We start from the raw sequence: 16,633 nt of genomic DNA on the forward strand, positions 1-16,633 counted from the left end.
ACACACACACACACACACACACACACACACACACACACACACACACAGTATGTGAGCCGTTCCCACAGTGGCCAGTCGGATTCCCCTGGAACTGGAGTTACAGATGGTTGTAAGCCATAGGTAGATCTTGGGAATTGAGCCCCCAGGTCCTCTGCAGGATTGCAGGATCAGCCATTGTTCTGACCTCTGAGCTACCTCTGCAGCTCCAGGTTTTCCTCAACTTGCACAGGACCATTAGCGTGTTATGTAATATGTGTCTTTACCTTGTACAGAGAGATGTCATCAGTCACATGTTAGTGTGAGAGCTGAGTCCATTCTAAGCCCCTAAGTGAGCATGGTACTGAGTACTCGGTCTTGCGCTTCTTCCCAAGGTACTTTGTTTACCAGGTGACCCATGCTAGTCTAGTCTTGCTTACGGTAACAAAATACCCGAGGCTGCGGAACTTTACAAAGAAAACGAGGGTTATTGAGTTCTTAGTTCTGGAGATTCAAGGTAGAGGCACATACTGGGAGACAGTCTTTAAAACTTTTTAAATTACATTTGCTAATTTATTGTGGAGCAGGAGATGGCATGGGGGTGACTTCACATGCCGTACGTCATGGCATACATGTGGAGGTAAGAGGACAACTTGGGGGGACAGTTGGTTCTCTCCCTCCATCATGCGGATCCCAGTAGAATCAAATTCAGTTGGTTAGGGTTGGCACCAAGTGCCTTTACACCATGGAGCCAGTTTGCCTGTCCCTAGAAACTGTTCTTAAAGAAATGAGTGACAAGCCGAGCCTGGTGGTGCACACCTGTAATTCCGGCACTTTGCCAGGCAGGGGCAGGCCATCTCTGTGACTTCGAGGCCAGCCTGGTTTATAAAGAGAGTCCAGGAGAGCCAAGGCTACACAGAGAAACCCTGCCCCCTCCCCCCAAAAAAGAAAAGCAAGAAAGTGAGTGTCAGGCTAGAGAGATGGCTTGGTGGTTAGGGGCACTGGCGGCTCTTACAGAGGGCCTGGGTTTGGTTCCCAGCACCCCCATGGCAGCTCGCCATCATCTGGAGCCCCAGTATTGGCAGATCTGACACCTGACTTCTGCAGGCACCAGGCATTGTACGTAGTGCACAGACACACATATAGGCAAAACACTCCTAAGCCTAAAAATGAAAGAGATTTAAAAGAAATGAGCGACAGCAGCTAGAAGCACCCCAGGACCGTGAACAAAGGAAACAGTGGGAGCAGAGAAGTGCCAGCAGAGCCTTGAGGTAGACCAATGCTGAGGAATGTGCTGAGAGGTTCTGTGTGTGTCACAGCTTCGGTTGCATTGGCCTTGATTTTCAGCCGGATCCCAGGTCCTGTAGGCTGTCGAGTGGGTAGCTACTGTCACCTTCAAGCCTCCATCTGTGTTTCAGTGTAGACTGCCTCCAAGGAGCAGCACAGTAAATTTTGTGAGTGGAACTGATGTAAAGCCTTAGCCAAAAATGGCCACTCCAACCTGTCTTTTTTTTTTTTTTTTTTTAATAAAGGGACCACCTGGAAGCTGCAGGCCACATGTGTGTTCTCAGAGATGCCTTTGACTTTGAGAGCCCATCTGAAATTGCCAACCTCATCACAGCCAAGAACTTGGAAGCAGCGCTAGCCCTTCACCTCTACCGAGGAGGCAGACTTCTGCAAGGTACGGCTCTCACACTTCTGCGATCACTCAGGGGAAGTGCTGCCAGGCACGGGGCCCTGTTACCCAAAGACAAACTTAAGGATTATTCAAGGGCTCTGTTTTTTCTATTAAGCGATTTTCTGAATTTGGTAACCTTGCTGGTTCAGAACAGGTAGATATCGATGGTGTCTTTACTGTATAAATATTTGAGTGTCATCCTGAGGCCAGGCTTGGTGAACATGCCTTTGTCCACAGCGCACTGAGGGTCTCTCACAAAGCTGTGGAAGCCGTTGGTCAGACCATTTGTGTCTATGGTGATCCACTCACTCAGCTGTGGACAAGAGGCCGCTTTCTTCCCTACCTGGGTTTCTCCATGAGTGCTGTTCCAGTTTATTTTCCTGTTGCTAGGATAAAATACTCTGGGTAATGCAACTTTAAGAGAGAAAGGGTTTTCTGGTTTTGGCCTACAGTTCCAGGGTACGGTAAGCCAGTCACATCACGTCGGAAGTTAAGAGAAATGAGCGCACACACAGTTCCTACAAATGCCCTTTCTATATTTATACAGTCCGAGATCCCCTGGCTAGGGAATGGTAACACCTACGGTAGACTTAGTCTGCCCACATCAATTGAACTAAGACAATCTCCACGCAGATATGCCCACAGGCCAACACCACCTAGACAAACCCAAACCCTCACTGAGACTCTTCCCCGGTGATTCTAGGCTGTGTCAAGTTGACGGTTAAAATGAGTCGTCACAGGTAGTTTGGACCTGGCTTACCCTCATACACATAGTTATGCACGTCTCCAGCTGCAGGTGGCTTAATAATTGAGGGCGTGCACATCCCTAGTCTTCATTTTGATTGTTACACGATAAATTTTTTTCTACAGCACACGTGTACACATCTACCTCACCTGTCCTTTTTTTCTTTGTGTGTGTGTAGTGTGCATGCAGGCACATGTTTGGGTCTGTATGTAGATCTGAGGTTGGTTATCTTTTCTCAATTGCTTCTCTACGTTATTTTATTAATTTCGTGCATTAGTTCATTCATCCTTTGTGATGGTGGAGGAGGCCAGTGGGCAACTTGTAGGAGTTGGTTCTCTCCCCACTATGTGGGTCTCAGGGATTGAACTCAGGTCATAAGTCTTGGCAGCAGGTGCCTTAACTACCCGAGCCATGTTGCCAGCCCTTCTGCTTTTTTTTTTTTTTTTTTTTTTGGAGACAGACTTTTTTCAGGACAGGGTTTCTCTGTGTAGCCTTGGCTGTCCTGGACTCACTTTGTAGACCAGGCTGGCCTTGAACTCACAGATCTGCCTGCCTCTGCCTCTGCCTCCGGAGTGCTGGGATTAAAGGTGTGTGCCATCACACCTCACCTCGTTAGACCAAGACTCTTAACTGAACAACACAGGTAACTGATTTGGTTAGGCTGAGTGATCAGTGAGTTTCAGGACCTGTCTATTTCCACCCTATGCCCCCTGACCCCTGCCTGGGGTTACAGGCATGTAATGCCTGCTTGGGGTTTTGCATGAGATCTACAATCCCCCATGGGTTTGGGGGATCTACAGTCTTGCTTGGCAGGCACTTTACCAACTCAGTCAACTCCTTAGCCTCCTCTGTTGTTGTTGTTGTTGTTTTAGTCCTACTAGCTCAGGCTGGCCTCATACCCACTATGTAGCTGAGGATAGCTTTGAACTCTGATCTCTTGTCTCCATCATCGGAGTCCTAGAGTCACGTGTGTACATCACCATACCCAGGTCCCTGAAGTCATCTGGTCTTCAATTAACTTTAGCTTTTAACTTTTCCTTTCTCTTTTCTATCAACTATCACTGTTGGTATAATGTTCTTGTGGAATGTATATAGTTTACCCTTGTTCATTCAAATGCTGATTTTTCTACTCCACTATCTGGTTTCAATCGGGGACATGGCTTTGTGATATTTATTTATATTATTTATATATATTTATTTATATTTATATTTATTTATAAATTTTATTTCTGTGTGTGTGTGAGAGAGAGAGAGAGAGAGAGAGAGATGTAATAGCATGCCATGGTACTCATATAGAGGGCAAAAGATGACTCTGTGGACCAGGTCCTCTCTTTCTACTTTTCCAGTTTAAGTGAACTGAAACTTTAAGATGTGCTGTAAGTCATCAAGCTTGTGGGCAAGTGCTTTTACCGGCTTACACTATCTTGCCAGCCCTTCATTTCAGTTTTTTTTTTTTTTTAAATCCGTATCTTCATGTATGTAGTGAGATATTCGAAGGACAGCTAGGCTAAAACATGAACTTCGTCTGTGGTTCCCATTGCCTTGTACACATGTCCTAAGTCATTTAGGTTTGATTGTTGTTTGAGGCAGAGTCTCATGAAGCCCAGCCTTGAACCTGCTTATGAAGTCGAGGATACCCCTGACTTTCTCATGCTCCTAGCTTCACTTCCCAAGAGCTGGGATTACGGCTTGTGCTACCCTGTCAACTTTATGTGGACCTGGGAAATGAACGCAGTGTTTCCTATGTAGGGAGCAAGCGCTCGGCCAGCTGAGGTGTACCTTCAGTCCTGGAAGTGATCTCACAAAGTATGTTCAATGTTCCTCTCTGGTGACAGTGACCTGCTCTGTGAGGGTAGGAGTGTAATTTTTCACTTGCCCCCATTTTAGTCCCCAGAGACTTTCCAGTTTGGGATCACCTGGCATTTTGGAGTTTCGGATTAGGCAGACACCCCCTGCATTGCACCGTGAGACAGGGTCCCCCTATGTAGCCTTCGCCTCTCTGGAGCTAACTATGCGGCACAAGCTGGCTTTACAGAGATGCTCCTGCCTCTGCCTCCGAGTGCTGAGATTAAAGGCGTGGGCCGCCACACCAGGCTGATTTTATGTTCTTGAAGTCATGATGTGAGTTGCTGTAATACCAGCTCCAAGGTTAGCCTGGAAGAAGGCCAAAAGCTATGTCATATTTTGTGATGATACATCCAGCAGACGGCAAGGACCTGGATCACTTCACTCTCGTCCAGTTATTGGGTTCTTTTTTTTTTGTAATTTATTTAATTTTATTTTATGTTCATTAGTGTGAAGGTGTCAGATTCCCTGGAATTGGGGTTACAGACAATTGAGAGCTGCCATGTGGGTGCCGGGAACTGAACCCGGGTCCATGGCAAGAGCAGGTAGTGCTCTTAACCACTGAGCCATCTCTCCAGCCCCTATTGGGTTCTTGTTTTTAAATTTATATGCTTAATTCCACCACCATTCTTGACCTCTGCTTCAAATAAACAGAGATGTCACAGTTCTGTTTGCCTCTGATTTGGGAGGAAATAGTCCTCTCTGACACAAACCTGCTGAAGAGGGAGGGAAAAGAAAAATCAGTGCCCAATTTAACCAACGCCAAATGGACACTGGGCTTGGGAGCAACTTTTCATTTGTTATCTCCTAACTGGTCGCTGTGCATAGAAGTCTAGCATGGCTTATTCCCCTGGCATATGTTTTTGCTCATTTTATTACTTATTTTGAGATAGGGTCTCAAGTAGCCCTGGCTGGTCTCAAACTTTTGATGTAGCTAAGGATGAATATCCTGATCCTCTTGTCCTTACCTCTCTAGTGCTAGGATTATAGGTATGCACCTATATTATTTTATATACATGAGTGTTTTGCCTATACATATATCTGTGCACCACATGTGTGCCTGATATCCCCAGAGGCCAGAAGAGAGTGTCAGATCTCCTGGGACTGGAGATACAGATGGTTGTGAGTCACTAGGGTATTAGAATTGAACCTGGGTCCTTTGCAAAAAAGCAGCCAGTGCTCTTAACCATGGAGCCATCTCTCCAGCCCTCTTTTTACTCTTTAAATTACATTTATGTGCTATGCTATGCTGTGCTGTGGTGTGTGTGTATGTGTGTGTGTGTCTGTAAGCACTCCCAGGCATGCTTGCACGTTTAGATTCAGAGGACAACAGGAGGAGTTGGTTCTCCTACTATGTCAGTCCTGGCAATCAAACTCAGACAGCTCAGCCGCACATGCCTTTACTTGTTGAGCTGAAAGGGTTAGACTAACTTTGTAACCTGTATGTCTTCTAAAGACTATAGTTTTGAGTTTTAGGTTCAGGTTAAGCTAAATCCTCTTAGTACCTTTCCAGAGAATGGAAAAATGTGACCCTATCTATGAGGACAGATAGAAAAAAAGGCAAGCAAGCAATGACCTTCACTTAGCAAAAAGAAAAACTCCTGTCTTTGAGATAGCATTTCTTAGCAACGAACCCAGACTTCTTCTGAGTAGCTTTTGACCTGCAGCCAAAAGTCCGCAGCCCCTAATCTTCAAGGATGAGCTAACCACCCCCACCTTCAATTGCAGCTGCATCCACACTTGGCAGGACTGGTCAAGCTTGAGCACCTAAGACTAACCAATTATCTTACTTTATAGCTTCCTCATCCAATCCTAAATTGCCAAGACTGCAACTTCAAATCTCCCGCAATTTTTCTTTTAAAAACCTAAAGGCCTTTGTCTCCAGGTGCCACTCTTTGCTGACCAGCAGGGGTGACCCCATTGCGCAATGGTTAATAAACCTCTTGCTTTTGCAACGAGTCTTGGTCTGGGGGAGTTTCTGGGAAGGGCGCGATCTTGAACTCCTGAGCTGTGAGACCCCAGGTCTTACAGAGCCAGCTCACCAGCCCTTTTTAAAGGCAAATGTTTGCCAAGGAAGTGACCAGGCAAATAAAATTTCTCAATAGAACATGCAGATTAAAAGGGTGTGCACATTGGCAGTCTCAGTACAGATATGCCCGGGCTACGGTGCAGAGATGTCAATCACTGGTTCAAGGCTGGACAGATAGCTCAGCAGTCTGCAGTACTGGCTACTCTTCTCAAAGTCCTGAGTTCAGTTCCCAACTCACAACCATCTATACCTGTAGTCTTCATGGGGTCAGACGCCCTTTTCTGATATACAGACATAATTCAGACAAAGCATTTTTATACATAAAACACATAAATAAATAAATCTTTAAAAAATGACTGGTTTAGTTCCTGCTTTTCTTTATGATTCATACCATATGAACACTGAACTAACTCAAGGAATTTGTTCCTCCCTCCTGGGGAGGTGTATAAAAGATTTTTTTCGATGTGTTTTTCCTTTTAAAAAAAATATTTTTTTCTTCTTGTGTACATCAATCATTTTTTTCAACTGTTTAATGACAGAACTTTATAGTCGTCCTTACCTAAGACGGAATATAGCCGGGGCACTGTGCAGGATGCATTGTGGGTACTCTCTCATACGATTTAACTAGCCTATAAAACATACAATTTGCACTAATTTGGTGCAGGCTGCAGTGCTTTAATGAAGTCTTAAGAACATGCCCTAGGGGGCTGGATGGCTCAGGGGTTAAGAGTACTGACTGCTCTTCCAGAGGAACAGGGCTTAATTCACAGTGGCAAGCATCTACCTAATGAGCCATCTCACTGGCCTATAGTTGTCTGTCATGTTTGTTATGTGTCCTCCCTACCCCCAGACAGAGTTTCTCTATGTATCCCTGGCTGTCTTGGAACTTGCTTATAGACCAGGTTGGCCTTGAACTCAGTGATCCAAATGCCTCTGCCTCCCATGTGCTGGGATTAAAGGTGTGTACCACCTCTGTCTGACTTGTCCTGCATTTTTAAGACAGGGTCTCATGTAGCCCAGGTTGGCTTTAAACTTGTGACCTTGACTTTTTTGTCCTCTTTCCTGTCCTCCCAAATGCTGGGGTTACAGGAGGCATCATCACACTCAGGCTTTTAAGATAGGGTCTTACATTTCATAGCCCAAGCAGACCTAGAACTCACTATGTAGCTGAGGCTGGCCTTGAGCTCCTGAAAATACTTCTGCCTTGGCTCACAAGTGTGAGCCAGGCCACCCAGCTTCAGTTTTCTTACCTGAAATGAAGTAAAAACATCTACCATATCTATGCCAGGTCTCCCATAGCAATCAGTTATACGTGATGAAAAAAATTTAATTAAAAAATTTCACATGTGAGGATGTTTTGTAGTCATGCGTGCAGACATTCACCACCTGTATTCCAGGTGCCCACAGAGTCTGTATGAAGGTGTTAGATCTCCTGGAAATGGAGTTACATACAGCTGTGAGCTGTCAGGGGTGCTGGGAATCGAACCTGTTTCCTCTGGGAGAACCACTGATGCTCTTAACTACTAACCCATCTCTCTAGCCCTGAATGATAACATCTTATTTCCATGTTTTGTCTCTGTCTTAGTTAAGGTTTTATTGCTGTGAGGAAACACCATAACCATGGCAACTCTTATGAAGGAAAACATTTAATTGGGCCTGGCTTACCATCATGGTGGGAAGCCTGGCAGCATGCAGGCAGACATGGTGCTGGAGTTCTAATTCTTGGCAGCCAGGAGGAGACTGTGTGCCACGCTGGGCATAGCTTGAACATCTAAGACCTCAAAGCCCCCCCCCCCCCCCAAGTGACACACTTGCTCCAACAGGGCCTAGCATTCAAACACATGAGTCTGGGGGAGCCAAACCTACTCAAACCACCACACCTGATGACCCCAGGTGTGTAGCTTGGGCTACATCATGCTGCCCACTCCTGAAGACTGAGTGCTCTGAGCCGCAGGTTAAAGGTGACAAACAGGACCATGTCCTGTCATCAGCCTCCGCAGCTTCATTCAAGCTCTTTGATCACCTCACAGTATCGGGGAGTTTGGCTCCAATCGATGGTGGTGAAGGAAACTGAAAGCAAATTAATTTGAAAAATGGTCTTGACGGCCACAGGTGAAACTTGGCATAATTAATCTCAGTGTGGGTTTATCTTGGTACAGAAGTTTATTTATGTGTGTAGAGTGGTGATGAAGATGGAGGTGGGGATGATGATGGTGGTAGCCATGATAATGGTGGGGAGAGATCTTTGTGGAAATTACAGGACAACTTCCAAGGAACTGATTCTCTCCTTCCACCATGTGGGTCAGATTATCAGGCTTGGTGGCAATTGCCTTTATCTGCTAAGCCATCTGGCTGGCCCTCAGTGCAGGTTTCTAATAGTGACACCTGCTCTCCCTCTGGAGAGCTGAAGGGAATGAAACTGACACCAAAACACATCACACCTACTCTCTGGGGTAACTCAGCTGGCAGAGTGCTTGTTTGGCATGCACAACAGTTGCCATGTAAGCTGGGTGTGGCAGTGTTTGTGGTAAATCTCAGCCCACTGGGCCATCCTGGGTGGATGCCTGAGGATCAAGAGTTCAAGGTCACCCTCAGGGTAATAACAAGTTCAAGGCCATCCTGCCTTAAAAACATTGGGCCAGTGAAATGACCCACAGGATGAAGGCAATTTCTCAACAAGCCTGACCACTCAATTCCCAGAACACTCACAAGTGGAAAGAGAAGTGACTCTGCAAAGCTGTCCTCAGACCTCCACACCAGCAGTGTGGCAAACGCATGCCTTCCCCACCTCTCTCTCTCATACACACACACCTCTCTCCCCCCATCTCTTTCACAAGCACCTCTCCCTCTCTCTCACACACTTCATTCCCCTCTCTCACACACCTTTCTTCCTCTCTCCCATCCCACATCTGGAAGCAGGGGAGGGGGTGCACACCTGTAATTACATCCCTGTAAATGCTGAGGCAGGAGAATCCCTGGGAATGCTGAGGCCAACCTGAGCTACAGAGCTCTCCTTCAAAACAGACAGAAGAAAAACCACACAGCCCTGCGCAATGGGAACTTCTGCTTTTGCTTCGTGACCGAGGGCTGGTTGTCAAGGGATGCTTCCTGTTGTCCTGCTATTCCACATGTCATCATTTTGCAGGTCATGGCATTCCTTTCGGGGTCATCTTTGGTGGAACTGATTTAAATGAAGATGCCAGTGACAAAGAAAAAAATAAAGTCATGGGGAAAGTTCTGGAGGAAGCCAGGTAAGGCCATGGGCGCTCTCCTTTGGGAGGGCTTTCATCGTACCAGGGAAATCAAATTCACACCATCAATAAAAAGGTCCTTTGCCAGGCATGGTGGTGCATGCTTTTAATTCCAAAACTTGGGAGGCAGAGGTAGGTGGATATCTGAGGATTAAGGCCAGCCTGATCTACATAGCAAGTTCCTGGATAGCCAGGGCTACAGAGAGAGACCCTGTCTCAAAACAACAATAACAACAACAACCCCACAAAATGCAACTGGCCCTTAGTATTGTCTAAATTTTGCTACAAATTCTCATTGTAACCAACAATGTTACAATGCACCTGGCCTACTGTTAATATCACAGGAGCATTCCAGGTAGGAAGACAGAGCTAGTGTGGGCTTTTGTTTTGTGCGTTTGTGTGTGTGTGCGCACAAGTGCCGAAATAGGCTCTTTAGTAGACTAGGCTAGCCTCGACCTCTGTGGGTAGCTGAGGATGATCTTGAACTCTGCTCCTGCCTCCACTGGACTATAGGACTATAGAAGTGTGTCACAGTGCAGGACTGAGTAGCAAAGCAGGCTCAAGCTAGGTTTCCCAGCTCAAAGGTCATCCTTGTAACAATTCTAGTATGGCTCAGTTCTAGTATGGCTCACTATTCAGTATGGCTCCTGTCTGTTTAGCCTTGTGGGTTTTGTAAACCATTTGAGAGACAGTGGGGTTCTGTGCCCTGGCTTAGTCCTCATTTATTTACACATTACTCCCAGCCATCCAGGACCAGTGCGCCTCCAAGAGCATGGCTCCAGTGGCTACAAGTGGTGCCTTTCTGAAACGACACATCCATTAGTTCTGTGGGGATAGTGTGGGAACCCCTGGCCCAGACATTAGCTGTGTCCTGCATGAACACTGTGTGAATGTGGTGCACATATATACACACAGGAAAAACACTCATCCACAGAAAATCAAAATAAATCTTGAAAAACCAAAACCAAACCAAAGCAAAACAACAACAACAACAAAACAAAAAACAATGCAACAAAAAGCACTTGCTGCTTTTGCAGAGTACCAGAGTTCTCTCTCCTGTACTACCATCCAGGTGGCTCCTGGGAATAAGCACCATCTTCTGGCCTCCATAGGCATCATAGGCACTCACATGGTGTAAACACACACACACACACACACACACACACACACCTACCTTAAAAAATAAAGATGACCCATATTAGTACAGATCCCTTATTACTGTTTTCACACTCTAAAAACATTACCTTTCTATTCACATACTTGATGCTGCACAGTCTTGAGGAAGAAAAGTAATTCTGTTTACTGAAAACATTATTGAACAAATCCAGGTTGTAGTATTATCATTAGGGTTATTTATTGTGTTGTTATTAAAACAAATACTGACTTTTTTTTTTTTAATTCGGGGGTACCGATGAGGCCAGTGGGCAAGAGAGATGCATGAATCATGGATGTCTTGTCTGACACCACACAGCTCATGTTTCTACAAATGAGATTATTGGTCTTGTCTGGCTTTATAGTGATCATTTTGCTTTTAATAAAACACATTTATTAAAAATACACATTTGTGTATTTTCTTTATATTTTTTCCTGTGTAATTTTTTTCAATATTTTAAAATTTCCTCCCATGTAGTATAGTTTTAAATCTTAATTTTGGGTTAGGTTTTTTTTAGCTTCTAAGAATCATGACATAATAAGTCCTTAGTAATTATATTATAAATATCAAAAGTAAATGAAGTTTCTGTCTGAAAATTTGGATCATTTTTTTTTTCTGGGTACATATTTGAAAAACAATGCTTATCGCTTATTACTGTATATTTAAAAAATGTTTTTCCTTTATTTTTATTTCCTGTGTATGGGTGTGTATGGTGCATATGTTCCTGGCACCATGTGTGAGAGGTGCTCTTGGAGGCAAGAATTGGGCATCAGATGAAATGGAACTGGGGTTCTAGGTGGTTTTGAGCTATCACGTGGGTGCTAAGAACTGAACCCAGGTCCTCTGGAGGAGCAGGCAGCATCTCTCCAGCCTAGTCCCCAGTCCTCTTAGGTTCTTATCATTACCACATTCTGTGTAGGAAGGTGTGGACCTTTTCTACATATTTAACCGCTCCTCTGACCTCGTGCTGTGGTAAGTTCATTGGAGTGTTTGAGTCTGACCCCAGCCTTTCCTTCCTTTTTGATCTCTCATTCTTTTCCTCATTGCCAGTATAGTTTTAATCTCTGTGCTTTGGATGTGTATCCATGTGTGATGCGTGTCTCAGCTCTGCACTCTTTATCTTGAATGGTTGTTACTCAGTGACTATGCATGCATATTTGACTTCTGTCTTAGTCAGGATTACGATGGCTGTGAGTCAGGAAACACCATGGCTGGAAGCAGGTTGTGGAGGAAATGGTTTTCAGAGTATAATTCCATATCATAGTTCATCAGCAAAGCAAGTCAGGACAGGAACTCACACAGGGGCAGGAGTTTGAGGCAGGAGCTGATGCAAAGGCCATGGAGGGGTGCTACTTATTGGTTTGCTCCCCATGGCTTGCTCCCCCAGGACCACCAGCCCAGGAGGGTACCACCCAAAATGGGCTGAGCCTCCTGAGTCCTGTCTGACAGGACTCCATACAGCTGGATTTTACGAGGCATCATTTTAGCCTCCTTCTTCTGTGATGACTCTAGCTCATGTCAAGTTGACACGGAATGATCCAGGACAGTATCAGTTCCCTTTTCACTGCTGTGACAGAACACTTGACAAAGGCAGCTAAGGGAGGAAGGACCCAGGTGTGGTGGTGCATACCATCATCCCAGCACCCTGGAGGCAAAGGCAGGAGGATCTCTAAGTTCAGTGCTAGCCTGTTCTACATAGTGAGTTTCAGGCCGGTCAGGGCTACACGGAAAAAGGAGAGATTTATTTTGGCTCATGGTTTGAGGGTACAGTCCACCCTAGTCCATCATTGTGAGGAAGGCATGGTGGCAGGAGATGATGCAGCTGGTTCTGTGGTCTCCCCAAGTCCGAAAGCAGACAACAATGGATGCTGGTACTCAGCTCACTTTCTCCCCCTCCCCTTCTTTTCTAAAGATTTAATTAATTAATTAATTAATTAATTAATTAATTAATTAATATATATGTGTGCAGTGTTCTGCCTGCAGGCCAGAAGAGGTCACCAGATCTCAATGTATATGGTTGTGAGCCACCACGTAGTTGCTGGGAATTGAACGCAGGACCTTTAGAAGAGCAGCCAGAGCTCTTAACCACTGAGCCATTCCTCCAGCCCCACTTTCTCACTTTCCTGACTCTGAAATCTTTCTCAAAAGATTTTGTGTGATTGCTCCAAAATTACATGTGTGGGTAATCCATAAAGCTACTGTCAGGTGCCATGATAATTTAACTGATTTGGTTTAAAAAAAAGGAATATTCTTTTAAAAAGATTTATTTGTTTATTATATGTAGTGTTTTACTTGCATGTACACATGCAGGCCAGAAGAGGGCACCAGATCTCATAGATGGTTGTGAGCCCTCATGTGGTTACTAGGAAATGAACTCAGGACCTTTGGAAAAGCAGCTAGCTACTGCTCTTAATCTCTCTGAGCCATCTCTCTAGCCTCCCCCCACCAAAAGGAATATCTTTATACAGTTCCTGTGCAAGAAATGTTGTATCCCATTCTGTTAAAATGTACCTGTTACGATTGTTCACGACAAGCACAATCTTCTTTAAATACGTTCATTCATTTAGTGGGGATGTGTGAGCATGAAACAGCTCTCATGTAGAGGTCAGAGAGCGACTTGTGGAGCTGGTTCTCTGCTTCCATGATTCCAGGGGATCAAGCCTCTTCCTGCTGAGCCATCTTTATTAATATATATGAGTGCTCTATCCAGATACCTGCATGATAGACCCACATGCCAGAAGAGGGCATCAGATCGCTGTGTATATGGCTGTGAGCCATCATGTGGTTGCTGGGAATTGAACTCAGGACCTCTGAAAAAGCAGACAGTGTTCTTAATCACTGAGCCATCCCTCCAGCCCCAGCTTTTTATTTTTTAAAAATGTAAATGTAGCCAGGTGGCCGCAGTGCACACCTTTAATCCCAGCACTTGGGAGGCAGAGGCCTTCCTGGGCTACAGAGTGAGTTTCAGGACAGCCAAGGCTACACAGAAAAACCCTGTCTCGAAACAAAAAACAAACAACAGTAACAACAACCCCCCAAGCAAGCAAGCAAACAAACAAACCTAAAAAAAGTAAAAGTATGTTAGTGTGCATGTGCATATAAGTGTCAAAGAGGGTGTCAGATCCCCAGACTAGGTATGTGTGAGCTGGGAACTGAATGGGTGCTGGGAACTGACTCTGGGTCCTCTGGAAGAACAGTAAATGTTCTTAACGACTGAGCCACCTGGCCAGCCCCAGCCTTTGATTTTTAATCTCTGCTTCCCCAGCCTTATTTGAAAGGAACAAGAGAAATAAGAGGCTTTGAGCATCATTGGGTTTATTTCCCGCGAAGTTCCACACAACTTTTTCTGTTCTGGTGTGGGTGGAGGTGGGCCTAATGGGCAGTGACCAGGAGTAATGACAATGGCTGGCACTTAGAGCCGCGTCCTCTACGCCTCTCATGGGCTGTTGGGAAGTGCCGCTTCACAGTTGCCTTAATTGAATTCCAGCCTAATTGACTGTTATCTCTATCCATTGACTAGGTTTGCCGTGGCTTTCACGGAGGCGATGAAGGACGCAGCACAGGTGCAGTGGGTACGTGTTCTTCTGCTGTCATTTCAGTGGGCCTTGGGGACAGGGAAGAAGTCTTAGACCATGGCAGTCTGGCACCGCTGTGTGCTGCATTTCTCCAGTGTGGATACCCTACAAAGTTCAGTGATGCTTAAAAAAAATTTTTTTAATCAATTCTTTGAGAATTTTACAATGTAAAACTTTTTAAAATAATAATAATAATAAAAAAAACAAGTGTATGGGTTTGGATTTGGTTTAGTTTGGTTTTGGTTTTTTCAAGACCGGGTTTCTCTGTGTATCCCGGGCTGTCCGGAACTTGGTCTGTAGACCAGGCTGGCCTCGAACTCACAGAGATCCGCCTCCCTCTGCCTCCCTGAGTGCTGGGATTACAGGCCGCCACACCCCATATGTATGGGTATTTTTGCCTGCATACCACATGCTTGTCTTGTGCCTGACCTTCCAGGTGCTGGAGTTACAGATAGCTGCGACTCAACACTATTGGGGCTGGGAATTGAACCCTAGTCCTCTATAAGAACTGTCTGTGTGCTTAGCCAGTGAACCATCTCTCCAGTGCCATACAATGTATATTGAGCATGTTCATCCCTCTCAATTCCTCCTTCCAGATCTACCTTCCTTCCCGACCCACCCAACTTTGTATCACCTTTTGCTTTTTAAACCCCATGAATTTGGTTGCTGCGCAAATACTCTTTCATGAGGGAACTACCCTGAAGTGTCAACCTACCAGGGGCCACATGCAAAGAGAAAAACTGACTCTCCATTTCTCAGCAGCCATCAGTTTGCCAATAGCTCATCAGCAAGGAGTAGGACTATGTGCCTCTCCCCACTCCATGCTGAGATCTTTTTCTTAATGGTCTGTCTGTCTTTCTACCTACCTATCTACTCTGTCTGTTTGGTTTTTTGAGACAGAGTTTTTGTGTAGCCCTAGCTATCCTGGAACTCACTTTGCAGACGAGGCTGGCCTTGAATTCTTAAGAGAACCACCTGCTTCTGCCTCCCAAGTGTTGGGATGACAGGTGTGGGCTGTATTTCTTTTTGTTTGATGTGCATTGTGTTTTGCCTGCATGCGTGTTTATGTGAGGGCATCAGATGCCCTGGAACTGGTGTGAACAGGTGGTTATGAGCTGCCCTGTGGGTGCTAGGAATTGAAGCTGGGCCCTCTGGAAGTTCATCAAGCGCTTTTAACCACCAAGCCTCCTCTCTAGTCTCTTCATGCAGCTTCGAAATGGTCTGTGTCAGAATGGCACATTAGTACACATGAAAAGCACTTCTGTGCTTATTAAACAAACTGTCATGGCTATCTCTAGGGTACCTTGGTATGAAGTTTGAGTAGCACCTTGGCCCGGCCACATTTTAAAAGTGATCTATTTCATATGTAGAGGTGTTTTTGCCTGTGTGTATGTCTGTGTACCACATGCATGCCTGGTGCCAGTGGGTGTGAGATCAGGGTGTTAGATCCCCTGGGAAGAGAGTTATGAATGGTTGTGTAGTTGTAGACCACCATGTGGGTGCTGAGAACCAAACTCAGATCCACTGGAATCAAAGCCAGGTCTCCTCAACACTAAGCCGTCTCTCCAGTCTCTATGCTACATTTTTTCTTTTTTTGTAGCTATTGTTGTTCTCTTTTTTAAAAAATAATGTATTTATTTTTATTTCATGTGCGTTGGAGTTTTGCCTGCATGTATGTCTGTGTGAGGTGTCAGATCCCTTAAAAGCTGTTATAGGCAGTTGTGAGCTGCCATGTGTGTGCTGGGGATTGAACCCAGGGCCTCTGGAAGAGCAGCTGGTGCTCTCAACCACTGAGCCATCTCTCCAGCACCCCTCCCCCCCACTTTTTTCCTTTTTTTTTTTTTTTAATTTTGTCTACCCCTCGTCTGCACGAGAACTGAGGACAGAACTCAAGGTCTTATGCTTGGTAGGCAAGCACTTCACCGCTGAGCTAATCTCTGTTACTGCTTTGGGACATGCCTTCGCGTATTGCCTTGGCTGGCTTTGACCTTGCAGCTTTTCTCCTGCCTCCCAAGTGCTGAGGGTCACAGGCATGCCTCACCTCCCATACCAGCTTTGAATACTTGTAAGCCTGATCCTCCTTTTGTTTGTGCCATGCTGGGGGGTTGAACATAATAGACAAATGCTCACCACTGAGCTATGCCTGCAGCTCTCAACAAGCCATATTATTATTAACAGATTTTTTTTTTTTGAAAGAGAGTCTCATGTTGTGGAGTCTGGCCTTACTATCCTGATTATTCTGGTTCTGGTTCCCATGTGCTGGGGTCACAAGTGTATAAAACAAGCCTGTTTTTTGTTGTTGTTGTTTTTTTTTAATCTTTCAAGCTTCCTTCCTTCCTTCCTTCCTTCCTTCCTTCCTTCCTTCCTTCCTTCCTTCCTTC

The 16,633-nt window shown here is 45.3% G+C and overlaps 1 protein-coding gene across 2 annotated transcripts in view; it reads left to right on the top strand.

Annotated features, from left to right (window-relative positions):
- Nucleotides 1-16,633, top strand: part of Glt1d1 (glycosyltransferase 1 domain containing 1) — a 72,363-nt gene that overhangs the window by 6,028 nt on the left and 49,702 nt on the right. For both annotated transcript variants that reach the window (XM_055605825.1, XM_055605826.1), the window contains exons 2-4: nt 1,509-1,657; nt 9,419-9,524; nt 14,198-14,249. In XM_055605825.1, coding sequence (XP_055461800.1) covers nt 1,509-1,657; nt 9,419-9,524; nt 14,198-14,249 — 307 coding nt within the window. The remainder of the gene's footprint in view (nt 1-1,508; nt 1,658-9,418; nt 9,525-14,197; nt 14,250-16,633) is intronic.

Source organism: Psammomys obesus, unplaced genomic scaffold, assembly GCF_907164565.1.
Source record: "Psammomys obesus unplaced genomic scaffold, mPsaObe1.curated_primary_1811, whole genome shotgun sequence".
Classification (NCBI taxonomy): domain Eukaryota; kingdom Metazoa; phylum Chordata; class Mammalia; order Rodentia; family Muridae; genus Psammomys; species Psammomys obesus.